We start from the raw sequence: 27,419 nt of genomic DNA, 5'->3' as shown, positions 1-27,419 counted from the left end.
GTTAAAAACGGAAAGTACAAGGCCTAGTTACAGCTCATCACACCAGACTTGGAGAAAGCACACACCGTCCCCTTGCATGATTGACGGTAGCAGGAGCAGAGTGGTGGCTCCATAGTGCCGCCAGTCTAAAGTGCAAAAGGAAAGCAAAAACAGCTTCCCATTGCCAGGGCTGTAAGAAGAACAGCCCTGCAGTCCCCTAGTCTAGCCATGGCCCCATAGAACCTCACTGTCTGTGTAAGACAGAAGTTCAGGAAGTTTTAGTCTTCATCACCCCTCTGTTTTTCTTTGGTTTGTGGCAACCACGAGACTTGAGTCAATTCAGGCCTCATTGCAGCCACTACTGTAGTGTATTTTTCCAGCATTGTGCAGGGTTCAGAAGGCTGCTTCCACAAAGGGAATTTTAGGTTCCTCATCTTTACTGTGATGCTCTTTGCTCGTAAAGCAAAGTTATATGCACACAATGCCATTAGCTCAGATTTCAAATTTTGGTAGACACTTGCAATTTGAAACAAAGGATGTCAGTCTATAAACTTTATCACAACTTTGACATCCACATTTCCATCTGTAGTTTTCATTTGGCATCTTCTAAAAACTTGAGCTACCAGCACCCTCTGGAGCTGCAGTGATATGCTGAAATCTGTGTGTTCGTTCCTCGAAGTAGTGGACCTAGCAACTAAGGAACAAGTGAGGCTGATTGCTGCAAAGAATGTTCACTTGCTTTTGCCTTCCTGTGACACCTGTATTCTACCCTTTGTGTGCTATTCTTTTTACATGTGGCACACATTACAAACAGTATGAAAAATAACACTTACCCTTAAAGGTTGTCATAAATTTCCAAATTGTTTTATCTTCAATGGTGTAATTCTTTTCAAAAGTGGCACTTAAATTTATAATTTTTCATTTTCTGTTTTTGCACACATCTTAATTCTAAATGCACATTGTTTATACGTTTCGTAATTTATACCGTCGACTCTCAGTCATTTGAACTCTAAGGGAACTGAAAATTTGTTTGTATTCTATGGAGTTCGAAGTCAAGGGAGCCTTTTCAATACACCTGATGCTGACTGGACCAGAGCATGAGTTCAAATAAGCAGGAAGTTCTAGTTAAGCTAGTTCAAAAGATTCCAGTGTGTTACTCAAATCGTAAAAGAAAAAGTGGGAAGGACACTTGTACTTTGTATATGGCTCTGAAGTGAAATAGTCATGCAAGTAGAAGCTGCAGAGTAGAATGCCTTAATTTACACACATCTGCTAAAACAAGCTTATTGTAGTGAAGCAAGACTTGAGCTGTTGTGTGGCATACATCATGCCTAGTTAATATGACCCTTATTATTGCAGATGGCTTGGATTAAAGAGCTTTTCTGGGGTCCGAAATTTTTTATTTCGGCCTCATTAATATGGAAACTCCCTGTTCATACAATGGACAGGGTGAAAATGCTCAGGCCCTATTGAGGGTCGTGTTAGTCCGACCAGCGATGTGAGCAAGGCCTTGACTATCACAGACAGATTCTTTCTTTCCTGCATTTTGGATGTAAGATGCAGGGGTGGCCATTTCCTTTTTTTGCTGTTTTATGGTTTGCAGGGCTAATAAGCCGGGTCCCCTTTCATTTACTTAGCAGCTTCTGCTACTTTGACAACGTTCAGCACCTGTCAGTCGAGATATGTGCTAGCAATTTGTAAGATGTCAATAGCAGCAGTAGGAGAGGCACTATCACTTGTCTCATGGCCTGTGAGGTTCTTGAAAGTGCACTGCATTTTCTCTGCACAAGAAAAGCATCTTCTTGTGGCGACCGGAATAAGACCTTTCAAGTTATAAAAATTTTGTTGAATTGCACACAGCCTTGCAAAGAAGCAGACTTTATTCACATTATTTTTGTTTGTTTGTTTGTTTTTCTGGGTGGATGTTTTAAATTTATTATAATGTATTGTGAATCACTAGCTTTAGAGACATTCATTGGGAAAACCGAAGTGTAAGTATTAACGAGGCACAGTTGTATTTTGAAACAAGGTACTGCATACTACATTCCTTGGTAGCCTTCAGACCAGGCATATGTTCTCATTGATGGTTTCTTCATGGTGCCCCTGGAACATGACTGTGTGCATTGTCTACTTTACTGTTACTGTGCATACTGTGCATGCAGTTTTCCTCATGGAATGATGACCCTACTTTTCTGTATTGTCCCTGATGCATAGTTATGGTGATGCTATGCATCACCAGATAAACTTGACAGATTTTATTTTTTCTGCCATTTACTGACTGGCTAAAATTGCTTGATGGCCAGGGTTCATTCTGGGGAGCAAAGCAAATGGGTGATGGCTAAATGGATGAGGACTCATTTACTTAGTGGTTTTGCAATGCGATTTTGGATTGAATATATAACTGAGGCTTTGAAATTTGAGGTTGACTGAATTATGAGCTGTGTAGCATTTGCTGCCACCAAGCAGAGTGCGTCATTGTCTTCGTCATCCAACCAAATTCATTGCTAGGCAAAGGCCTCTCCCACCTATCGTCAATTAATCCTATCTTGTCTTGATCAATTTCTTAAATGGAGCACACATAGAGCATCAACCTAAGAGATTTCAGATGGTGTCACAAACAAGAGCATAATCATGAACTTAATGATGGTCTGATAATGCCCTTCCTTCCTTTCCTGTTCGTGTAGTTCCCACAAGAGAAAAATGGGAACCAAATCTTGGCAGTGTTCTTCAAGGCTCACTATTTTTTCTTCAAAAGTGAACTTTTCTCTAGTAACATTCCTTCGAGCTTAAGATAAAATTTGAACATTGCTCATCCTTTTAGTTGAAAGGACACCAAAAGAAAAATGAGCCGGAACAAGACGTTACGCTAGACTGAAGTGTTACTATTCAGGAGCACTACCAGCATTTTTTGTGTGTGACAAGGTGACTGCGTGGCTAAGAAAATGGCGAGTGAAGTCCCTGATTTCCTCCCGTGTTTACACCCCCACAAAATGTCGGAGGTGTTATACCATTTTTTATGATGCCGACCCTCTGCTGAACTAGACAGAATACTTAGCCTCTCGGCCAACCAGAGAAAACTGAAAAGAGTTAATGTGTATGCAATTCTCTAACACTGGCATAACTTTGTGGGCATCATATATGGCAGAGTTGGGCGTACTAATGCCTACACAGAAAGAAAGCCAACAGAGCTGTTTCTTGGTTAATTAGGCTGAATGGAGAGCTTTATGGTGGCAGTTTAAACTTTCTGCACGACTGAATGCCAAAAAGTCAGCTATCCAGCTTATTCTTGCACCTGTTGAATCCAGTGGTGTTGCTGGCTGCTCATGTGCAGGTGCAAGCGGTGTGCCCTGAGCTATGACATTGTGGAGCGGCTAGAGCAGAGCAACAACCAGCTTCAGCAGCAGCTCACAGTGCTCAATGAGAAGACCTCGGCCCGTGAAGCTGAGAGCCAGCGACTGCTGGCACAAACACGAGCTGAGCTGCTCTCCAAAAATGAGAAGGTTTGTGTGCTTTCATCTGCTGCTCAGTGAGATAAAGCATGATTGCTGTCTGTCTGTTGTGATCAGAATCAGAGATCAACTGCTTCATGTTCACACACATTCACAAATTCGAATTTAACACACCTGTTGCTGTTGTTGGTGAAAACGATGATTTTAGTCTCATTGCTGCTGCGCTATGAATATCAGTCTTCCTCTCAGAATTGGGTGCAGAAAAGGAAGATATGAGCATTTGTCTTTTTAGTTCACCAAAATAGCATTTTGGTGTTTCATCGAGCTGCTTCATGAGAGGAAACAGCTGTCACTAAAGTTCATGCTGGTATAATCGACTGACAGGCGGCGGCAATGCAGTCTCGTTGCGGGAGAATATTGTGGTGCTTACAAGCGAGAAATTGATGTTAAAAAACCCCTCTTTTACATTCTGTCAGCTTGAACACAGGCACAAAGCATCAGTATCCTTTCTAAATTGGAGTTAGAGACAGGAAATAAAAAATGTACCCTTCATAGTGTTGTGCATACAACACAGCTCTTTAAAGGTTTGGAACCTATTTCTTTCTGTTCATTTTCTTTTGGTTAATTCTAATTCCTGAGCTGTGTTTGAAAATGTATGGGCTACATTATCTCTTATAGTATCTGATAAGATTATGAGCCTGTTAAGATGCATTTGCACAGGAGGCTGAAGGTGTATAGGTGGCTTTTCTATGTCACCACGCTGCACGAATGAAGTATATCTTCTTGAGAGTAGGGGTGGTGTTTAGATGCAGGTGTTCATAGAGTCCTCCAGTCGGTACACAAGAGAATTAATATAAGAAGAATGCAGAAAGGCATACAAAGATCAATAAAATTTTTCCATGCTAACTTCGAGCTCTTTCTTTAAGAAAGATTTGAAATGTGGTCAACGTCATTCCTCTTTGATTTATGACTCCCAGACTGTTTGCTAACAGGCCACACTTCCACATTAACAGGAAATATCGTCATAGTCATGTGAAGCAGTCAGGAACTGTCCAGGCAGTCACCACAGAAAGCCAAACTTTTTCAGCATGGAAGTGCCAACTTGCATGTGTACCATAATTAATGCCGCAGTATAAGCCAAAAGCACTGTTATGGTGCGTTCTCTTTCTCCATGCGAATGCTTATCGGCCTGCTATTACCAACCGCGGTCAAAGAGTGAAAGGTGGGTTATTTTGCAGCCACACAGCACCTGTATTTACTTGCTGGCATGCACATATTGCACATGTTGAAGACTGGCAACACACCTGCAAATTCTGTAGCCTTCTTGTGAGTGGAGTACAGTTTGTGTGAGCAGCATATGAGCATTCAACAATGTGATTGTACATCTGCCGCAAGCATGGCTGAGCACATGCATGTGATCACAACACAAGCACCTTAGAAACTGAATCTCTCTGCGTGTCACAAAACAGCACGCTGACAAAAATCAAGTGAACAGTAAAGATACAGGGACTTCACACATGGCACGATCGACTCGAACTTCTTTGTGGTTATGAAAGTGCATCGTGAATTTCGTTTCAAAAAGCATCATTGTTATCACAGATGAGTTTAGTGATCTGACATGACATGTGACAGCACGTGTGAAGCTTTGCTCCGCTTCTCATCGGCATTGCGGGACTTGTGCTACCACAGAGTGTAATTTTTATCAAGCAAATGTATTATGTAAGTAAGCTCACAAAAACCGTCACAAAAGCATCTCCAGCATGCACTGCTCTGGGAAATGTGTGCACATAACTGGCGTAGTTTGTGTGAAAACTCTAAATTCACTAATGTAATGCACAGCTCACATGATCAGTTGATCAAAAGTTTCTTGACAATACGAGGAAGCGCACTGTACTGTGTACTGAACATTTTCATATGTAGGTAGTGCCTGGAGTAGACCGAAGATGCAAATGAACGACGTAATATGTCATGTAGGTGGCTGAAGCACAGCCACAAAGTTCTTGTAAAGGCAAAGCACCCCATATTGCCAAGCAAATGCGTGAAAAGTACTCAGAAGCGTGCTGTCTCTCATCTCAATGTGGCTACCTGTGCCAGACGGTCACCTTAGCTGACAGGCTGCACCAAATTAACTGTGGCTTTGACTTGATAAATTTCATTTTGTGCAGTCAAGTGGCGAAGTGGTATAGCAGATGATGTCGCTTGATAAAATACGAGATGCAATCAAGGTCTAAGGTCTCTCAACATGCTTCCAGCAGCTTTCTGACCCGTGGATGGAGATTTTTTGGCTATCTAAAAAAAAAATTGAATGAAGGAAAGCAGTCACAGGCATTCAGAAAGTAGTGCAGGGCTGAAAATTGGTCCCATTTTGATTTGCAGCTTATGGGCAAGGACATAGTGCAGTTAACCTGACTTGAAAATACTGCTGCTACATCAGTTGTGGCTGCTAAGATTGCAATAATTTCAAGTCAGGTTAACTACTAATGTTTGTCATAGTGTGCCTTCGAGAACTGTTGCATTCTGCATTTGTTTTTGACAGCTTGTCCTCAGAATTAATTTTATTAGGCTTTTATTAAGTTATATGCTAGAATTTAATTTTTTAGTTTTAGAGTTTTGTTATATTTTATTCGATCAACATGTTCATTCAAAGATGATTACCTAAAAAAGAGTCCTGGAATACATTAACCTCAGCCTTACATTAACGCACGGTATATCATGGCTTTGAATTTGAATTTATTCATAAGTAGTTACAAAAAATCAATATACAGAAGGAGGTCCCAGAGTCAACGACTGTATTGGGGCCTCCTGAACGTATCGAAACATATCGATCTGATTCCTAGTAAAGCTCTCCAAAGCTCAGATACTTGCACTCTACTTTGTATGTTGATCAGCTAGCTTCCAAGTTACTATATTTTCCGGTTTATGAGTCCCGTTTTCTTCTGTATTTCTGTCTTATACATAGGTGCAACTTATATGCAGTCAAAAATTACGCGTCACCGGCATTACCTTTTGCCGCGCCCAGTAACTATGTTTGAAAGCAAAATCGATGTGTAAAAGAGGAAAATGCTGAGCTATTTTCAAAATGTTGTAGGTAGAATCGCATAACCTCATCACGTCCGGACTGAATGCAGTGCTGCTGATGCTGTAATAGAAAATTTCAAGAATATGGCTGGACTGGATGCAGCGGCCTCCACACGCAGTCCAGCCATGTCTTGAAAGCTTTGATTGCAGCGCAGTTCCATCAGTGTCACTTCCATTTGGCTTCGCACGCATCGCAGGGTTCATGTCCGTCATGCGTTGTTCTCACCCAACATGACACCTACAGTACCTACTGCAGCTACAGTGCAAAATTCAAGTTGTATGCCATGGAATACGTACTAAAGAATGGGAGCAGGGCAGCAGGGAGACAGTGCGACAGGAGCGAAGTGATGATCCAGGACTGGCGCAAAGTGGGAACAGTGCTCTGGTCAATGAATGGCAGACCATGAGAAGAAGGCCCATTATTCAGAGGTAGAGGATTATCTGCGCACGGCAGCTGCCACAAGTGTGTATGTTCATCATACATTCTAATGAAGGAATCCTCAGCACGGCGTTGCATCAATTAACCAAATGAACAGGTGTGCCTTATTCGCCGCTGTGACTTGTGTGTGATTTTTTTTTCTAAAATGTTGTTCGTGGGGGGGGGGTGCAACTTATAGATTGGAAAATACGGTACTTGCATACAAAACCCTGATCCGCCCAATTCTAGACTTTGGTTGCATCGTTTGGAATCCCCTTAAGTTTGTGGCTGTAAACAATTGGAATCAGTTTAGCTATGTAAAATTTTCTAAACCATCATCAGTAAGAAGCTGTCATGAACTAAACTTATTGTGATTCTGTCCTCATACTGACTTGTTCAAATACAGTTTTCTATGCATCATAAAGTTTCAAACTTCCTTCCCGGCCTTACTCATGCCCTGCCTTTGAAAGAACTTTTAGGTGCAGCAATTCGTAGCTGACATGTTTTTACCATGTGTTTCTTTGTGCTTTCATGGGTGTTACAATTTGTTTGTGCCTCATGCGAGGTTGCAGTTTGTGAAATAAATAAACAAACAAAATTGTGGAATAGCTTGAGTCACTGTCTTCAAAAAACACATGTAGCGCGTTGTTAGGTTGGCAAAGCAGAATTTCCACAAGGCTGCTCCATGCATGCGCGCCTCTTCTTGTCTAGCTCTACTGGTTGACAGCAAACCGCCAACTTCTGCTGCACATGCGCAGTTCAGTGGCAGGTGCAAATGACAGAGCGACAGCTGTCGAGCACACGCTTGCCACTTCGCAGGTGCAGTTGGTGCCTCGTGGAAACGAGATCACACCTGCGTCTCACACGGGTGTTTATTTTTAACCAGTTTTTGCCCACTTTCCACAGGGTGCCGCATTTTATGAAAAAAGGCATTGAAAGTAAATCTAGGTGGCCAGGGCAATGTACATGGAATTGGCAGCAGTACAGAATTCCAACAAGCAAACTGATGTGCCATTGATGGTCAACAAGAAGGAGCTTGGTGTTGTGTAATCTATGGCAGTGTAAAGCAGTCAGTGACAACTGGTGGGTTTCAATTGCAGCTGTGCAAGCAGCTTGAGGCTGTGACGAAGGAGAAAGACAGTATGGTGGTGAAATATGCAACAAGCGAGAAAGAGGTCATCCTGGCTCGTAAGGCACTTGAGGACACCGAGAAGAAGTACCGGGAAGTCGTTAAAGAACGAGACCAGCACTTCAGCCGAGTAAGAGTGCTGAACAATGAGCGGGCCCGCCTCTGTTCCAGCCTTGACACCAAGGTGAGCATAGCTTAAGTATTGCTTGCTCTTAACTGTTTGTTTTGTTCTGAGATTAGGAGAATACGGTGGCACTACAGAAGAGGTCCAAGCAGTGCCTCCTACTCATTGCACAGTCTAGAAATAATTGTCAGGGTTTTAACTCGGTTAAACCGCTCATAGTGCGAAAGCACTGTTTGTTTGTTTTTTTGGTACGATTCAGCCAAGGTGAAACTTCTAGGGTAGCCGAGGCCAATTTTTGGAAATGACCCGGGCCAAATTTGGAGGCCACTATTGTGTTTGTCACGATCAGTTATGATTGGTCATCGATTTTGGTGCAAATCGGCCAAGGTAAAATTTTGGGGGTGGCTAGGGCCAAATTTGGAGGCCACCATCGTGTTGCTCATGGTCAAATTCGGGGCTGTCCAGGCCAAATTTGGAGGTATCTTTGTGTTGTGCTTTTTTTTTTAACTTGGCGTCACTGCTGCTAGATATTGGCACAAGATTGGATGGGCAAGATTTTTGGTCGGTGTCGGTGAGCGCATGAGTGCTTTCGCACTGAAACAAGTTCTGTGATGCCTCACTGATAAAAATAACAGCATCAGAACACAAGAGTGTTAACGAGTGTTAGGCGGCACTTTCTGAATAGACCTCTCCCGGCCTGTGTCATCAGCGCACGTGTTGTTGCTCTGGTGAGCAAAACATGCTTCTTCTGGTAGTGTGGTCCCGCAGGTGTGACACATATTGAGGTGGCTCTAATCAGGAGAAGAAAGACTGTTGGGAAACGCTCGGCACATGCAGAACCGGTCAAGAAGTGAAAATGGGTAATTTTGCCCATTGCGCCATGCCGTGTTTGACGTCGCACTGTTTATACTAGAGAGAAGTCTTAACACAAATTATGCCACTAAGTGCCTATTAACAGTGCTGAAATTATGTTTGATCCTGAGCCGCCGCGGTGGCTGAGTGGTTATGGCACTTGGCTGCTGACCCAAAAGACGCGGGTTCGATCCCACCCACGGTGGTAGAATTTTTATGGAGCCGAAATTCTAGAGGCCCGTGTACTGTGCGATGTCAGTGCACGTTAAAGAGCCCCAGGTGGTTGAAATTTCCGGAGCCCTTCACTGTGGCGTCTCTCACATCCTGAGTCGCTTTGGAATGTTAAACCTCCATAAACAGTAAACCAAACTGTTTGATCCTGAGCTAATAAGCAGCGATTCAGCACCCCTTTTTCTTTTATAAAGCAGGAGAAAGATTATATACTTCATGTAAGTTATTTGTAGTGCAGCCATAGCAGCCATTTGTAACCTATTGAGTTGTGAGTTGTCTTCACGAGCAGGAGATGGATGACATGGTGAACTAAGAGTGTGCCTTGTCCGCTTCTCATTCTTCCATCCTTGTCTTCTAGTACTTGACTATTTTGTGTAGCATTGAGTGCATTAGGTGTTATTTCCCAAGATTACATTGTGGTAGCTAGAACTCCAAGGATGAGATTGAGCTACAAACAACCCTGTTGGATTAATGTGCAATTTCGTTTAGTACTCAGCTGTCTATGGCATGCACATGACAGCCACAAGGCTAGTGTAGACATGATTACTGTCAGTTGAAGGTCTGATTGGCGTTGTGCTCTTACAGCTAGCAGACATGGCAAAGCTTCAGAAGGAGCAGGAACGGCTCAAGGAGGAGCTGTCAGCTCGAGATATCAAGATCAAATGGGCCCAGAACAAGCTCAAAACAGAGGTTGATGCCCACAGGGTGAGTGTTATTGCAGTATTGGCCTTTGCACGAAACTGTACACATCATGAAACTTCTCTTCTTCACAAGACTTTCACTTTGTTGTAATTGATGCGAAACGTCAAACTTCTTCTTGAACCACTTGCCTTTAGTAGTTCATTTTACATGTGCCTTATGTAGTAAGGGCAGAAAAATTAACTGTGGCTTTGACTTGGCAAATTTCATTTTGTGCAGTCAAGCAGAGAAGTGGTGTAGCAGATGGTGTCACTTGATAAAATACGAGGTGCAATCAAAGTCCAAGCTCCCCAGTTTATTTTTGAAAAAGCCTGCATCTCCAGAAAGCTCCAGCTGCCTTCATTTTTCAGTGTAATCACCCAGAAAAGTGATACATCTTTCGTAGTGTGACGCCATGATTGCAGGTCTGCTGGATATGATTCTTCTCAGATCTCTTTCGACCGCTGAAAAACCGCTGATGCAAGAATGGGATGGGCCTGAAAATGTGCTGCTATGGAAAGAGTCTTGCAATGTTGCAGTTTCCAAAAGGCCGAGTTAAAGACAGTTTTAGAAATTTAGTTTTTAGAAATTTTAGAAACTTGTGATGATTTTACTGTTTTTTTACACTGATGGCTCAAAACGTCTGAGGGTATTGGTGTAGCTGACATGAGAGAATCTCTGGGACAGGCAATTAAAATTTTTTATAAATGCCGTTGTATATATAGCAGAAATCTGTGGTTTCCTGTTGGCCCTTAAAGGGGTTCTGAAACACCTTCTGAGAGAGTACATAAACTTGCTTAATCACTACATTCTGTCATCAACATGTGAGCTAAATAATACAATTCTACACGCAGAAGAGACCCCACAATTGAACTTGAAAGTTGGCGAGCCCTTTCTGGCGACACTTCATGCTTGTGCCCTCCTCCATCTCATTCAAGCCACAAATTATTAGTTGTGAGGTCAAGGGATTACATAGTGTGAGAAGCCACTTCACAGTTGCTGTCACAAAGAAACTATTGAACACAAGCGGACTGATGAGCTGGAGCGTTGTCTCGATGAAAGCGCATAAGTGCACTCCTTTTTGGCCATTTTTCTCTGAATGTGCGCAGAAAACTCTTTCGTAGAACATCTTTATAGGCTTCAGCTGTTTGTTGCTGTGCCGTTGGGAATGCAGCAAGTATAATGCCTTCGTTGTCCATGGGTGGATTTATGTGGCACTTCTGGAGGGGGAGGGGGGGGGGGGGGGGTGTTCTTCATGCATTTCTTTAGTTTTCTTCTGTGAAAGATGGGAGCAAGTCCGGTTTCTCTTTGTAAAGCTTCTCGCTTCAGGGAGGCAAAGTTGCATCTCCTCTTTTCCCTTAAATCCACCCCAGTCGCTCTCTCAAAAAATGACAACCATCATTTGTGCACCACTGGCAGTAACCTAGAATTTTTTGGTGGTGGTGAGTTTGCATGCTTCCATTTAGCATAATGCTGTTTGGTTTCAGTAATGCCGTTTGATTTCAAGATTGAAAAATAGAATCTATGTCTCACACATTATGACAGTTGATGAAAAGGAAGCATCATTCATAGCTGGCCACCTCGGCTTTACCTATACTCTCCTCCTTCACCACGGTGCTCCCATGTTTTCATCACAGGTGGCATTTATGGCCAAGCTTACCCAAGCTGTACTTCACTTGTTGTTCAAGGCCCACTCCACTTGTTGTTTGGGATTTTTGTAGACAATTACTGCACTTTATCTCGCATATTCTTCATGAGCTTTAAATTGAGTGTGGCTGAGAGCGGCGATGAGTCTGTTCTTCGATGACTGTCGAATACATTTGTTGCTATCGCTACCGCCGAGTTGTCTGTTCTTTGTGGGCGCTAGTGAGCTTAATAAACAGTTTCCCTAGGAAGCCTTTTCAGTATCTTGCTGCTTGCTGGACTCCGTCACCACCACATGACAGTACCATCATCGCATGTCAACATTGCCTGACACAGTGACGTGAAGCCCTCTGCTCATCAGCCAGCATTTGCAGAACTAGGCTGGAAGTGGCGGTGGTGCAGATCATACGACAGTGCCAACAGTAATGGCTATTTTTCATCCACTTGAAATATCTTATCACTGAACTGGCTGATTGCTGTCCAAAGGCCTTTCGGTTTGCCCTCACACGTTGTTCAGTCTTCATTAAACTGCCCTACCCACCATGCTTATTTTTCATGTCCACAACAGACTCGCCTCATGTCATACTCGAGTAGCAATGAATTTCATTTGGTGTCATTCTATGCGAGTGGAAAAAATGGTTGAGCGCAAACAGTGGATGAGTACGGATTGGAGCAAGAACATTTCTATTTTCAGTATCCAAAAATGCTTCCAGTGCGATACATGGCCATGTGATTTTTTTAAAAACCAAACGGTTCTACTGTCTGCCTTATTCAAGATTAATTACTGGTCACGTCTTTTAAAACAATCCACAAAAGTGCACCTACTTCCATTCTGGGTGAAAAATATTGGGAGACCGGAGAATTTGAATGGCACCTTGTGCCGTGGCCAAATTACTGGGTGTGTAAAAGCAGCCATCAATTACCATATTTACTCGCATAATGAATGCACTTTTAAAAAAAAATGTTTGAACATTTGGATGTGTGTGTGGATGGGGTAAAATATTCAACAAAAAAATTTTGAAGTCGTGAAAATGGGACAAAAAACAGTCTGGTGGAAAAATACTTCATCCAGTATGACTTTCCTCTTAAAGGAAATAAAACGCGCTCTTCAGCATAGCTTCTTTGCTTGAGAGCATAGTCGACAAAGTTTATCTTAACCCCGCACGTATAACTTGCATTGCAGCTCATAATTCTATCCCAGAGAGCATATGCCGAGTTCACTCTAGCACAACTGATAGCATTCAGTGCGGAGCCCAACCGCAACAAGTTTGTCCTGTAGGGTGAAGTATAGTAGGCTTGACGTTCAACAGATGGCACTGTTATTGCATAGGTTTTTCGGTGTTCAGAAAAGAGCAGCTGCTAGTTATCAGCAAACTGCACACCAAAAGGAAGGGGTGTGTTCATTATGCAAGGGAAAAACAGTTTCACTTTTTGACACCCTAGGCAGGGGGTGCATTCATTATGCAAGTAAATACGATATAGTTAAGCTGTACATTCCAACCGACAATACTTGCTATGAATATCACTTCAGTTTGTCATTATAGGCACTCACCACATCATTGGTTGCCACCAGTGCACACTGTATTACTACAGAGCTTGTAAATCAAAAATTCAGTTTTTTTTTTCTGACGCTAGAAAGTGTGGGATTAAAACTGGGGGTAAATCCGCTTTCCCTACGTAACCGCGACGCCCCACAAAGGAGAGTCATTATTAAGGTCCTAGCTTTTACGAAAGTGAGCAAAGTGAAGTGAAACCACCTTGAATGTTTGTAGAACTGAATCACAAAATCTTAAGGCTTCGTCATTGAAAAGTCAGGAGTTGATGGAGTTTAGTGTGGGCTGCCAAAAATTTTCTTCGAGCTATGAAAAGGCTGCCTGAGAAGCTGCTGGACCAGATTTTCTACTGGGAGGCAAGGATGGGATGATGCATGCTGGCCCTGAGAGCATTAGATCACAAAATATCCGGCAACCAAGACTTAATTCCCGGTGGTTACATCTCGAACAGAGCTACTTATTTTTCCCAATGCTGAACTAGCATGTCATGTGCTGCCAAAATTGGGCATCAGCTAAACTACTTTAGTTAAATGGTGTCAGATTGTATGTTCTGCTTGCTGTTCTTGCACACGTTGCTGCGCGGCAGGAGACACAAGCGAAGCTGGAGCAGGCACAGCTGCGGCTGCGTGACCTACGGGAGGAGGCAGAGCAGGTGCGGCGTGACTGTCAGGAGATGATTCGGCGCTACCAGGAGGCTGAGGAGATCAAGTCTGTCTCCTTGGATCATCAGCTCAAAGAAAAACTGTCTGAACTTGAGGAGCAAAAAATGGAGAAGGAAAGCCAAGAAGAGGTAAGTACTTGCCCACTATCTTGAGCTGGCCGTGGTGTCCGACTATGAGTATGGCCTCATGGCATGGCAACCGCTCCCATTTATTAAGGTCTGAGTCTTAATGCGATAACATTAGGGCTCCCATTCTGCTGAAAATCCGGCGGCAGCATCTGCGTTTGCATCATTGGCAATGTGAGCGAAAAATTACCTGAGAAGCAACCTAGGTGGGCCACCTAAGTCCCGTGACCTTGTGGCATCATCACAACCTGTCCCTTTGATTGTGAACAAACAGACCACCATGGCAGATGGCAGTTAAATTAATGAATGGTCGCGAGAGGTTGCTCGGGAAGAGCAACCTCGGTCGCACAAGCCCCACCGCTGTGAGCGCCTGCCATCGCAGGGCAGTGGCGCATCGCTTAACTGTTGCTTGGCCTTGCCAGGAGAGGTATGAGAACTCCCAGGGATCTGTGAATGCAAAGTGGAGAATGACCAATTCTGCATATAGGGGCATTAATCCATTGATGCTATCACGTCGTACACTTAAAGTGGAACTTGTGTGTCCCCTCCAATTTTTTATTATTGTTATTGTCCCAGAATTTCTTTTGAAAAACTATCAAAATTAGATGGTCCATATAACTAGCACTTTAATGCATATCACTTAACAGCTTCTAGCGCGTTACTGTGGATAAAAAATTTCTGTGTTCTTGCTTGTGTAAGAATTGTAGCCCGTCGATGAGTTGCAAGCAAACCATTTGTTTTCTGGCACCAGGCTGCACCCGGCTGTTCATTAGTGCTTATAGTTGGTTGACGTTGCACTACCATGTGGTCCCTTTTTCTTTTTTAAACAATAGCACCAAAAATTGTTCACCAGGTTGAAGCCGCCTGTAACGATGCACTTCAGCTTGTGCTTAACTTGTTTCTTTTATTTTGAGACATATTGGTTCGCAGCCAGTGAACAAGTCTGCTTCATGGCAGCTAGCTAGGCAAGGTTTAAAACATTGTGTGAAGATTTTTTTTACAAGTAGGGTTAAGTAATGCAGAAGTTAGACTTCTTATCTTGTTTCATCATAGGACTCATTTGCTAGGAACTGCTGTAGATAATAGCTGGTAGCATGAATTGCCTCTAGCTGAAACTGACGGCAAATGTCTCTCTCATTGCCTGTTGACATCACATGCTTTAAATGTGGCCGAGAAGACTCTTGCATATACCAAAATTTATCAGAGCATTATGAAGCTAGCCAGTGGATGCTTGCATATTATTTGCTGACCTGTTTCACAGCATCAAACATTTTCGTTTTCATTGTCTGTTTGCTTCAGAAAAAGCGCAGTCCAAAATCTTTAGACCACTGCATTTCTTGCTCAGTTAGGCAGCTTCCTACATTAGAAAGTCTCTTTTAATGACGGTAGCTTGTGATGTCATCTGAGACAGTTTCTTGCAAACTTTGGTGGAGGAGTTATTGGTGATGAAAGGCTGTCTGCTTGAAATTATTTAATAGTGATGGTGTGGCTAGAGACATGAACTGCTGGTTAAGCCAGTGTCCTGGAGCCAGTGTGTCTAAAATGAATGATTCATCCATTTTAATATTACCTCCCAGGAGGTGTATTTACTGTTCACACTAGTGCGCAGTGTGAGATGAGTATGAGCGAACAGTGGTTTGCACAAGTTCTTTCTTCATTTTCGTCCATTTTTCTCAGTTTTTGATGTAATTAACAAACTAAAGGTCTGGAACACTGTTGGAATGCCTCACGGTGTCTAACGTAGCTTAATCTGCAACATATAGCCACAGTTGAAATTCACTTCAGTGAAATTGTAATGCTGTTATGCATTGTGGAGCCATGTTTACATTCATTTCCACTACTTTTGAAGCTGCAATCCTTTGGCTTACATTGCCTAAGGAGTCCTCAACATGCACTTCTGCCCTGTATAGTTTGCTCATCATCTTTTTAAAGGCTGTACTGCAGCTAGCTGCTGGTGTACAAAGCTGGCAATGAAATGTGCCGTATGCTTTCTGCGAAGATGCATGACAGAGATGCGCCAATGGTGAAACTTGACATCATCCCATGCTTGTCACCTTTCATCATGAAGGCATTCGTTATGCATGAGTATGGGGAACCAGTATCATGGTGTCCTCTGTAGCTGCTGTACTGTGGAATGCATCTCTTAATTTTTAAAGAGCATTCAGAGCCAAGGAGTTTGCCGCCGCGGTGGCTGAGTGGTTATGGCGCTCGGGTGCTGGCTCGAAAGACGCGGGTTCGATCCTGGCCGCGGCGGTTGAATTTCGATGGAGGCGAAATTCTAGAGGCCTGTGTGCTGTGCGACGTCAGTGCACGTTTAAGAACCCCAGGTGGTCGAAATTTCCGGAGCCCTTCACTGAGGCGTCTCTCATAGCCTGCATCGCTTTGGGACGTTAGACCCCCATAAACCAAACCAAACCAAACTAGAGCCAAGGAGTTTGTTGCAATTCAGTAGGCTTTGTTGCGGTGGTTGGTCAGGCCACCAACGAAATGTACCATTCCGAGCTAAGAACGGCACAACAGACAAGGCAAGGGGCAAAGAAGAGACATGCATGAGTGCTCAGAATGCTTAATCACCCAACCACCCACCCACCCACCCAGCATTGTACAGTCCCGGTTATAATAATATGAAGCATGCTTCGGTGATCAGCTCTTGTTATGTCTTACTTAACCAAAGTTAAGAAGCACTTCTCCTGTATGTTAGCACATGCTGCTGGTGCAGGAACAAGAACCATCACATTTTCTCTACGAAACGCGCGAGAAAAATTTAAACAGCGGCACGTGCTCCATAATATTTTGGCCGCACCTGTAAGTGATGACGTATGCCACATCTTTACAGGTGTACCACGTGATGAAGCAAGAATTGGACTCACTCAAGAAGAAGCACAAGATGAGCATTGATGAAAACAATGGCCTCACTATTAAAGTAAGAGACTTTGCTTGTAAAATAATGCAGTCAATTTATCATTTCTTTGGCATGATCAGGACATGCAAAATCAGTTATTATCCAGGTTTCAAATAGAAGATGGATTTGAAATATTTTGCCAGTTAAACCTTTTTTTGCATTGCATATCTTTTTGATGGCGGTCCATACTCACCTTTACCCATACATGAAAAATGCAAATCACTGTGCATTGTAAAGCCTGGTCAGCACTTTCTTTGTGCACAGAACCCTGCAAGGGCATCTGCAACATGCAGATATTGGCAAGTTGAGTCGGGCACCACTGGTTCCCAAGCATCTGCAGGGACATCCTCGCAGGGGGATGACGGTGAGCAGTGTCACCACAGACCTGAGAACCTGCACTTAGCTGTGCATGGCTCAGCCGTGCCTGGGGAAAAGGGGATCCTGGTGGTTGAGCTGATGCTGAGCATTTGGCCCAGCTTCCCAGAGACACCACCTCCGGCCTGACGCAACCGGGGAAATCAGCAGTCGTCTTTTCCTATCCTCCCCTCTATCTTTCACTCTCCTAACCTTTTCTCACAACTCTCCTGGCCCCTTACTCACTTCTTGTTTTTTTCCTTTTTCCTGGCGACAAGGGTTAACCTTGTGTGGTGAACTACTCTGTGTTTCGTCTTTGTCATATTTGGTTATAGTTAGGGAGTACAGCTGGCGTGGGCAGGGCTTGCTTGTAAGTTCCTGTGCCGTCCCCTCGTTGGGCTCCATGGTGGGTGGCTGCGACCGTGGCCGAATCATACATACCTCTTATGGCTCCCCCCCCCCCTTTCCAGACACTATCACTCTTTGAAAAGAGGCCTCCTTGTGTCTAAATGTTTAACGGATGCCTTGGGCCCTGGCTACTAAGTATCAAAACTGGCCAGGGACGACTTACTGCTCGAACTGCGCAACAGTATTCAGCACTTGAAAACTCTCAAACATTGCATCTATAGGGGACATTCCTGTCTCCATGATCCCCACCGATCTCTCAACGCAGTCCGACGCGTAATCTCTGAAATTGACTTCGTCCACCTGGCAGAAACCGAAATGCTCCAAGGGCTCACCGACCAAAATGTAATTGATCTTGACAGGATCAAAATGATGTTCACAGGACCATGCACACCTCTGTTGCTAACTAGGTAGTGTCAGTGGTTGAACTATGATTAGGGCCCAGCAGTGACATTTGGGACACCGCATTAAAAATATTCTCTATTGTCTTTTTCATTTTTGCGGGCCTTGAACAGTGTTCGAAACACTACATGGCATCTGTAGTGTGATTAGACCCCATAATAGTAACGTTGTCATGGCTTATCCCCAGAATTTAGAAATCAGCTCATACTTTTCCATTCAAATTTAATTTGTGTGTATTGTCTCTGCTTTGTCAGAGCTTCCAAATAAATAAGGTAGTTCCCTTGCACAGAGGCATTTCTACACATTATGACAACAAGCTTGGTGTTGCAGGCCATCCTGTCTTAATGCATTTTGCGACCAGCAGTACATAATTCCTGTAGACTAGCAAGGCCACCATGTTTTCTGTCTGCTGATTTTTATGGTGTGGCAAGGAGGGGGACAAATTTTTCTTCAACTACGAAGCTTCTGAGGAAGCTGTGGAAGTGCACTTGGGTGGATACTAATGTGTGATTACTCCCTTGTTACAAATCTACTCCACCTTGGGGAATTCGCCTAAAACATTGGGCTGCCAACAAGTTTTCTGCCTGCAAATTTCTGTAGTATGGCGAGGATGGGGGGCGGGGGCATGCAACATGAAAGCCCGAATTTTTCACATTCCTTAATAGAAAAAAAAGTCCTGCCATATATCTGTTTCAGAATTTCAGTATTGAAAATTTATTGGGTAACTCGAATTGGCAATTCTCCTACTGCAAGCAAATGGTGCTTGGATTCTCTCAAATTTATTTTAAAAACTCAGAACCCTGCTTGTAGCTTATCTGGTTGTGTACCCAGTTGTGCAGGTCAAACACTGTCAAAGTGCAGCATGTTGTCGGTCACATTGAACGAGACGCAGTTTGGCTACGTACAATATTAATGGTATTCATTTAGCACTTTGTGTGCCCTCAGAAATTAAAGCATGTCCTTGAAATCCTGTGCCTTAATGACCCAAGGAAAAACTTGGATCAGTACAGCAAAGAAAAGAATATATATAAGCCTTCCAGCGTGGCTTGGCAGTTGGAAAGCAGAACAATCTGTTTTGCCATACTGTGCCACATCAACGAAGTGTATGCGTGCGAATATGGTGCTTGCTTTTTGGTGCTCCATGCCTAGTTAGCATTACAAGTTGAGTCGCAACAGTGTTGCTTGTTTTGGGAACGTTGCTTGACGTTCGGTGTTAATTGCTATTCTACTGTGGTCGTTACAAGGCTTATTGCCAACACTGGTGTTATGCATTTGTTCAGTCTTTTGCAGCATGTTTCATTGCTCAACTCTGACTTAGGAAGTAAGAATTTCATTCCTTTTTTTCTTGTTCTGTGGACGGCTCATTGCATGACAAATTTGTTGGAACATTCACTCCATATGGTAAGGATAGAAAGGTGCCTTTGGGTGGAACCCCGTACTCACTAGTGGTTAGAGTACTCTGAAAGTATTGCCATTTAGTTATGATATTGTTAAGGGGGGTGAGGGCCTTAATTTTTTTTTTGTTAACATATCCTGCTGAAACTTAGCATGCAGGTATATTATAGAATGCTGATTTCAAAAATATGCATTTAGATTTCAAGTCTCACCTGGAAGGAAATATATGGCAAAATAAAATATCCTAATTACGTCATTTCTTACTGGCCTTTATGGTTATTTATCAGTTAAAAAAACGCTTAAGAATAAGCAGACATTTGGAAAGGCCAACCTTACATCTTAAAGCTAACAAAATGCCTATAGAGTCATTTTGTTGATCGTAAATAACAAAGTCTGTAAGAAAAAACAATGTGGCAATAATTAGCCCAGATTTCACCTCATTGATAGTCTGTCGTGGTTAAATGAAAAAGGAAAGCTTTAGGATGTACAGTGGGCTTTGGAAATGTCTACGTATTCTTATAAAAGTTGTTTTTAACTGAGAAATTATCGTAAAGTCTCTGTAAGGATAGAAAGGTGCCTTTAGGTGGAACCCCGTACTCACTAGTGGTTAGAGTACTCTGAAAGTATTGCCATTTAGTTATGATATTGTTAAGGGGGTGAGGGCCTTAATTTTTTTTTTTTTGTTAACATATCCTGCTGAAACTTAGCATGCAGGTATAATTTAGAATGCTGATTTCAAAAATATGCATTTAGATTTCAAGTGTCTCGCCTGGAAGGAAATATATGGCAAAATAAAATATCCTAATTACGTCATTTCTTACTGGCCTTTATGGTTATTTATCAGTTAAAAAAACGCCTAAGAATAAGTAGACATTTGGAAAGGCCAACCGCACATCTTAAAGCTAACAAAATGCCTATAAAGTCATTTTTTTGATCGTAAATAACAGTCTGTAAGAAAAAACAATGTGGCAGTAATTAGCCCAGATTTCACCTCATTGATAGTCTGTCGTGGTTAAATGAAAAAGGAAAGCTTTAGGATGCACAGTGGGCCTTTGGAAATGTCTACGTATTCTTAGAAAAGTTGTTTTTAACTGAGAAATTATCGTAAAGTGTCTTAAGGAATGTTCTAATTGGAATGTCATTTTGCAATATAGCTCCTTCTAAGTGAAATATTTGAAATTTAAATGCATATTGGAAATCATCATTTTATGATACACCTGCGTGCCAAGTTTCCGTAAGTTAAGTTGACAAATAAAAACCAAGTTTTTAAGACCCTCATCCCCTCTTCACCTGTGCCGAATGATAAAATGTAGTGCCTACTTTCAGATTATAATTTACTGGTGTTTGAAGCTCTTGGCACTTTCTCTCCTCGTGCATCATCACCTATTTCAGAATGAGTTGTTAATAATGTGAGACTAGCTCAAAACAAAGTTTTAGCACGATTTGTGTTTCATAAAAATTAAATCTAGTGTGCAGATGAGGAAGTCAAATTCTTGCATGTTTGGCATACAGATACACAACCTGGAGAAAGAGCGCCTTGATTACGAGCAGACGTTAAGTAAGCTCAAGGAAAAGCTCAACGCGCTCAAGCAGGAGATAGTGGACCTGAATGGGAAGCTTGACGAGAAGAGGAATGTTGAGCTACAGCTGGAGAGGTAAGCCTCTTTGCTCTTGTACAGATTGCAGCCATTCACTGCGCTTTCCATCAAACTTCATGACATCCTTGTGCATGACATCCCTGTGCTGAGCAACCACTTGCTTGCAATGAAAATGGCTCCTGAAAAAGGCAGCTATTTAAAATAAGGAGCAGTATGAATTCTTACTAATTTTGAACATACCATTAAGGTGCACCTAATGCTAAGTTAAAGTCTTTATATGTACCCAGTCTTCTAGGGTTGATGCGTACTTTTCCGTTAGATAATTCTGTGGTACCTGCAGCCGTAAGAGACAGCTTTTATTGCTATTGGTGTTTGTGTTATGCAGTTTTGTTTGCCTGTTTGCAAGGTTAGCCAATTGGTTTTCATTCTTGGCATTTACATGCTAGCAGTTGTGAGGTTTTAATCGGGGGATAAATAGTTTCTCCCCGCTTAATCACGGCTGACACGGTTCAAAGCCGCCCGAACCCCACCCCATGATCGCATACGCTACCGAGCGCTCGCCGACCACAGTGGGCCTTGCTCTGAGGGAACAAAGGAACGACACATTGGCTGACACAAACAGGCATTTATTGCTACAGAAACAATAACGCCAGCTAGCAACAAGGTACGCTAATGAATCAAGGTCGTCCGACTCACCAGCAAGGTTGCGAGCGAATTTTTGCTCACGCTAGGGCAAGGGATACTCCGAAGGCCGGACGGGATGAGATACAGGAGCGAGTCTCCCCGTCGTTTCCTCGCCCCGCTGGCGAAGAGCGGAGCCACGAGTGACACTTCCGCTCGCGCCGACGATCCCAGCCGAAGCGCCATATGCCCTCTCCCGCCCGTGGGGTGCAAGCAGTCTCTCGCGCTGTGACGCTCGCGCCCTCTCTTGCCAGTTGATGTAACTTACAAGGGAATGTGCTCTTCCTCAAGGCGACGCTGCTGCTGCACGGTGCCTCGCGGGAAAGCAAACACAGGGGACTGCAGGACAGCTCCCCACATCCCCCCAACCTTAATTAGACCCACACATCTGAAAGTACATGCTATGGAGGAGTCTCCTGGTCTTCATGTCCTTGAGGCACGTCTTGCAGCGGAGGTCACGCCGAAAGCGTCCACGCAGACTTCCGTGGGGTTCCGAAGGCGGCGTGAAGCTCTCCGCTGGGACGACTCGCATGGCCCGCAGACTACCGTGTCCGCAGGCCCGCGAAGAAAGGCCGGTTTGAAAACTGCAGGCCAGGGTTCTGCAGTAGTCGTCTGGGCAACAGGAGCCGGAGGTCAGTGCTGACTGGTCTCGCCACAGCTGCCCCGGATGGATGCGGCAAACAAACAGGATACAGGCTGCTCCATCGCAGCAGGTGGCAGCGAGACGATGTGCACCGCACAGCAAGCCTGGGTGGCTTCACCGGATCTGCAAAATTGCTGAAACGCTCTCGGCGTGCCTTTAACGTAGGTCACGGGAAGGGAAACGGCGTCCGCAAGGGCCTCGTGGCACAGTGCCTACGTCGCTAGCAAAACGTGTCGGATGGCTGTGCAAACGCAAAGTTCGAGTGAATAAGGCCCTTTCTTGAGTTGAACGAGACTGCTCAGTTCGTGCGAGGCTACAAAAAAAGAAAAAAAAACGGGCAGGCAGCAAAGTGCGCCCCCTCTCAACAACACAGTCCGGTGGTCGTGTCTCTTCTAACATGGTGCAGGCAGCTCTGCAAAGCCTCAGGCCTAACTACCACCCCGACAACGACTGTGAACACAACAAAGACCCGAAATGGGTTACGTGCGCGTAGCCGCGAGGAGACATCAGCTTTGTGGGGTGGTCCTACCCCGCTCACTGCACAAAGCAGCTTCTGAGCGGTCGGCGCCCACTGTATCGGAAGGTGTCGGAGCGCCGGTGCCGAGCTGCAATACCAGCGAGCTCGTAGCGGCACCCGTGACCCCAGGCCATCCGGCTCACGGAGCCGCGACTCCCAGGGTCGAAAAAGAGACAGCAGAGAAAAATATATACAGAAAACTCGGACGACCCTAGCGGCTTCCGTACTCACTCGCTTCGGGCTCAGCAACTCCGCGGGCGCTAGGCCTCGCGCTCTCTCGATGCAGACCAAGTGATTCTCGCAAAGAAACTCCAGGGAAAAATGTGCTGAGCATGTCGAAAAGTTCAAACGTGCTGCAGCACAATACACCTCGCACTCAAGAAAGCATGCCGCAGGTTCTAGCGATCAAAATTCACTCTACCTAGCACTTGTCAAGTCCGGACAAAGAGCGTTCCTTGAGCCGAACTGACAGTCGTCCTATGTTCCAAGAGTGGGCCCCACGTTGGGCGCTAGATATGGGGTTGACTTGGGGAGATATATACGTTCTCCCCACTCAATCGCGGCTGACACGGTTCAAAGCCACCCGGACCCCACCCCGTGATCACGTACGCTACCGAGCGCTCGCCGACCACAGTGGGCCCTGCTCTGAGGGAACTAAGGAACGACACATTAGTTACTGACTCACCCAGCTTTCCATTTTAACGCAATAGCGTTAAGGAGGTCGTGTAGGAGAAAAGCCGGTGTCGGCGGCGTTGGCCGTGAGTGAAAAATTGTCCTCCTCGCACTTCTCCTCCTCCTCCTCGCAATGTGCCCCACTGCCCCAACAGATAGGACGCGACGGCATTACGCCGCCGTTGCCCGAGTAGAGTTGGGCCCAGCTGCGAGGCTAGCGCGGGAGCGCTGCCGAAGGCTGCGCCCAACTAGAGCTGAGCCTGGCTGGGAGGCTAGTCCTGTCACCGCGCAGAGGGAGGCTAGCCGTCGCTCCCCCTCCTGCGCGCTGCTGCTGGCACGCGCACTGCACTACATAGTTTGCTGCTCCACGCGTCCATTTCACCGTATGTAGCACAGTGAAACGGGCAAGGCTTCGCGCCGAACGGGGGATGGCGTACCGTGGACTCTCTGGCAGTGCTGCAACATGCTGTCGCGTTCCACTCTGAAAGGCGAAGCTTAAGCATCCTCCAATTTTTGCTATTATTAGGAAGTGTGAATGCTGCTGGCAGTATATCAAAGACTGAATCGCCTGAAAGATTATTCTGCCTTGATTGGAATGCATAGCCTTGGTGTTTTAGTCAATCAATTTATGTTACATATAATACAACTTTGGCTGCATTCTCGCACTACCAGAGAGGGGCGTGGTATTGTTCCTTTGGCTTAGACAAATCAGTGTTGTATACAAAAGCCTAGCATCACACATTTCATTCTAGATAAGATACTTAAGTGCCATCTGTACTGCCCAGTGAAAAGAGCCAGCAGTACAAGCACATGGATTTAGGAGGCATACACAAACACAATATGGAGACTGACTTGCTACTCATTCATTTTTGCGCATGCCTGTCTCTATATGGGCACATACCTGTCGTATCAAAACACAAAGTAACAAACACAAAAATAATGATGATATGCTGTCATCATAAACTGTCCAGAAAGCTGTCAATACAACAGGTATCAGTCATCATTTAGCCATCGGTTGTAATGTGCCAGCACAGTGGTAAAACAAGCTCATGCATGTTAGTGAAAGCAGAACGTGTTGAGGCTGTTGCCGAAGAATAATAACCTAGTAAGTCATTGAATTTTCATTGAAAAGATAAAAGGTTTGAGGCATTTCAACGAAGTAATTAAGCATGCTTATACAGTTGTGTTAGGTTGCACAAAAGAATGTGCAAAACAAAACAGCACTGCAAACTAAAAAGGTTTTATATACAAGCTGTATGAGATAACAGAAAAGAAAGCAAATAATGACAGTATTAAATTGTTAAGCTTTGAAGTAAGTTGTCTGTGAAAGAATAGTGTCAAACAGAAATGCAGAAGAAAAACTCACAGAGACACCTAATTACATAATGTGTTGGGCAGTACAATAGCATTAGAAGCTGATGATGCCTTTACATCAAGTTTTGTGTCATTCTTTCATGGTTGTGTTTGTGGACCCCTTCACGTCTGTCTGCACACAACCAAACATCTCTTCGGGTTCTCCATCTGGTGGTTATATGCTTCCCTGAAGGTGTCCAGAGGTGGCAACATGGACACAATGAAGATAAATCGAAGTGTATTGTTGTCGCTTTCGGTCTGGTGACGTTACTCCTGGTCCTGGGAATTGTGTGACCAATGGCACATTTTTTTCCTGATCAGGCTTCTAATGCTGTCACGTTAGAAATGTGCAAGGATGCGAAAATGAAACTGGAGGAAATTACTACAAACTAATGCAAAAAAAAAAAGGCATACAGTAGCGTGAAGATAGCACGAGCGCTACTAACAACTGAAGCTTTGATTGCAAACGGGGCAATAAATAGGAAGCGTTCCAAACACAGGAAACACACAAGCAAAGATATCAAAAATCATTGTTGAAATGTCATGGTTAAGCTAACTATCTGAATTAACTGCTGCTGAATTAACTGAGTGTTTACATACTAGTGTTTGGTTGACAGTCAGTTTGAGCATTCACACTACCCTGGCATATGCATCGTGACCTTTTCAGGGAGCGAGAGAAGGTGGTCGCTTCACAGCAGGAAGTGGAGCGCCTGCGGCAGTCAGCTGCTGAAATGCAGACAGACATGGAGGCCTGCCATCTCAAGGAGGGAGAACTGCTCGAGTTCACAGAGCGCCTCACCACTAAGAGTGTCCAGCTGCAGTCTGAGCACAGCCTGTTGGAACTCAAGGTGACTTGACGCTTAATATCTCTGCCACACCAGTCTGTGCAAAGACATGATTTGCCTGATGCAGTCAGCTGTGTGTTGTGCAATCTTATGGTGTCGGCCTGCGGTGGTCTTCTAGTTTGCACATTTGACCAAATCATCTTAGGTGGGGCTGTAGAGTTTGAGCACCAAAGCCTCACTTTGGTGCTGAAAAAAACAGTGACGATGTAGTGTGTGACTGCACATAACTCCACTGTGATGAATTCTGCAGCCATTAATTCCTGTAAGATGTTATAATAAATTGTAATACTTTGTGCAGACATTGTGCATTGAGTTGCATTTTGCCAGCAGTGCACTGCACCATGCCCTTCGATTAGCAACCACTGACGTCACTCTGCCAGTAATGTGATGTCTGGCCAACCTTACAGTGATTCATGGCAACATTCAGTGGGCTCCTTTTTTACTGTGAGTATTAAACCAAACTGTCACTGTATACACTTAGGTTAGTCAAAGAATTATACACAAGTTATTAGCGCCACCGCGGTGGCTCAGTAGTTATGGCGCTCGGCTGCCCAAAATACCCGGGTTAGATCCTGGCCACGGCAGTCGCATTTCGATGTCGGCAAAATTCTAGAGGCCCATGTACTATGCGATGTCAGTTCACGCTAAAGAACCCCAGGTAGTCGAAATTATTTGGAGCACTCCACTATGGTGTCCCTCATAGCCTGAGTCACTTTGGGACGTTAAAACCCCCATATACCAATCAAACAAGTTATCAGCCTACGAAACAGTTTATTACTTTTAATACTACATGATTCCCCTTCCCGTATTTAATGCCTGGTAGTCCTTATGGCCGAAATAAATTGTGCTCACAATAATTGAAGTAAAAGCGGTGTGCTATAGTGCATTTGTTTCATTTCATTACTGTGTTTTGTGAAAAAGTGTTTGCTTTTAATATATATAACTTGTATTCATATTCAGCTAGTAAATATTTTTTCAGTTTGGTTCACAACCAAAAATTTCAGGTTCATTTACCCGTAGATAGCACTTATAGAGCTTATTCATGTGATGTCAATCCTACGGCATGCCTATGTAGGCAACCATGGCACCCAACAAGGTTCGTTAAATCCGATAATGACCCTCCACCCGAAGGCATGGCGGAGGGGACATTTGTCAGCGACGCTCTTCCTCTCTGCAGCATCTCTAGGGCCCTCAAGCACCCCTTAGTTAGAGGCTGAGGGGGTACAAGGTTGCTCCACAGAAGCCTCCTGCCATCCACCAAATGTGATAGGGAATAGGGGCTATAATTTACACCTGTTTGAAATGCACGACATTTGACAGAAGCTGCCACCGCTGCTGGTAAACTTAAGTGGTGTCACAGTTCAAGTACAGTGGCTGACTGATTTTTTGGACTCCAATAATTCGGACTTGCATGATACAGTCTAGCCCTGTTATAACGAGGTCCGCCAGAATCTGAAATTGCTTCACTACATCCGCTATTTCGGTATATCTGGACTATGGAAGAAGAAAAAAAAAGATGCAAATATGGGCAAATTTATTTATTGACGCTGGAAAAAGGGGTCGAGCGTTCTCTGAACATGTTTCGCGAGTGCAGACTTCAGGATCGCGGCCTCAGTGTCGTCCATCTACGAACCGAAGTTCTAGCCGAGCTGTGAACTCACGAGGTACATCCGTATAGTGTCAGCCGCTGCAGAGGTCACCAGCTTAGGGGCACGACCAGCGTCATCGCA

General features: G+C 44.2%; 1 protein-coding gene across 3 annotated transcripts in view; it reads left to right on the top strand.

Annotated features, from left to right (window-relative positions):
* Window positions 1-27,419, top strand: part of LOC144112473 (coiled-coil domain-containing protein 186-like) — a 100,082-nt gene that overhangs the window by 38,816 nt on the left and 33,847 nt on the right. For all 3 annotated transcript variants that reach the window (XM_077645304.1, XM_077645305.1, XM_077645303.1), the window contains 7 exons: window positions 3,311-3,479; window positions 8,025-8,237; window positions 9,846-9,965; window positions 13,722-13,925; window positions 16,759-16,845; window positions 20,893-21,035; window positions 25,512-25,692. In XM_077645304.1, coding sequence (XP_077501430.1) covers window positions 3,311-3,479; window positions 8,025-8,237; window positions 9,846-9,965; window positions 13,722-13,925; window positions 16,759-16,845; window positions 20,893-21,035; window positions 25,512-25,692 — 1,117 coding nt within the window. The remainder of the gene's footprint in view (window positions 1-3,310; window positions 3,480-8,024; window positions 8,238-9,845; window positions 9,966-13,721; window positions 13,926-16,758; window positions 16,846-20,892; window positions 21,036-25,511; window positions 25,693-27,419) is intronic.

The sequence above is a fragment of the Amblyomma americanum genome, unplaced genomic scaffold (assembly GCF_052857255.1).
Source record: "Amblyomma americanum isolate KBUSLIRL-KWMA unplaced genomic scaffold, ASM5285725v1 scaffold_173, whole genome shotgun sequence".
NCBI classification, from domain to species: domain Eukaryota; kingdom Metazoa; phylum Arthropoda; class Arachnida; order Ixodida; family Ixodidae; genus Amblyomma; species Amblyomma americanum.
This window is presented reverse-complemented; position numbering and strand designations above follow the sequence as displayed.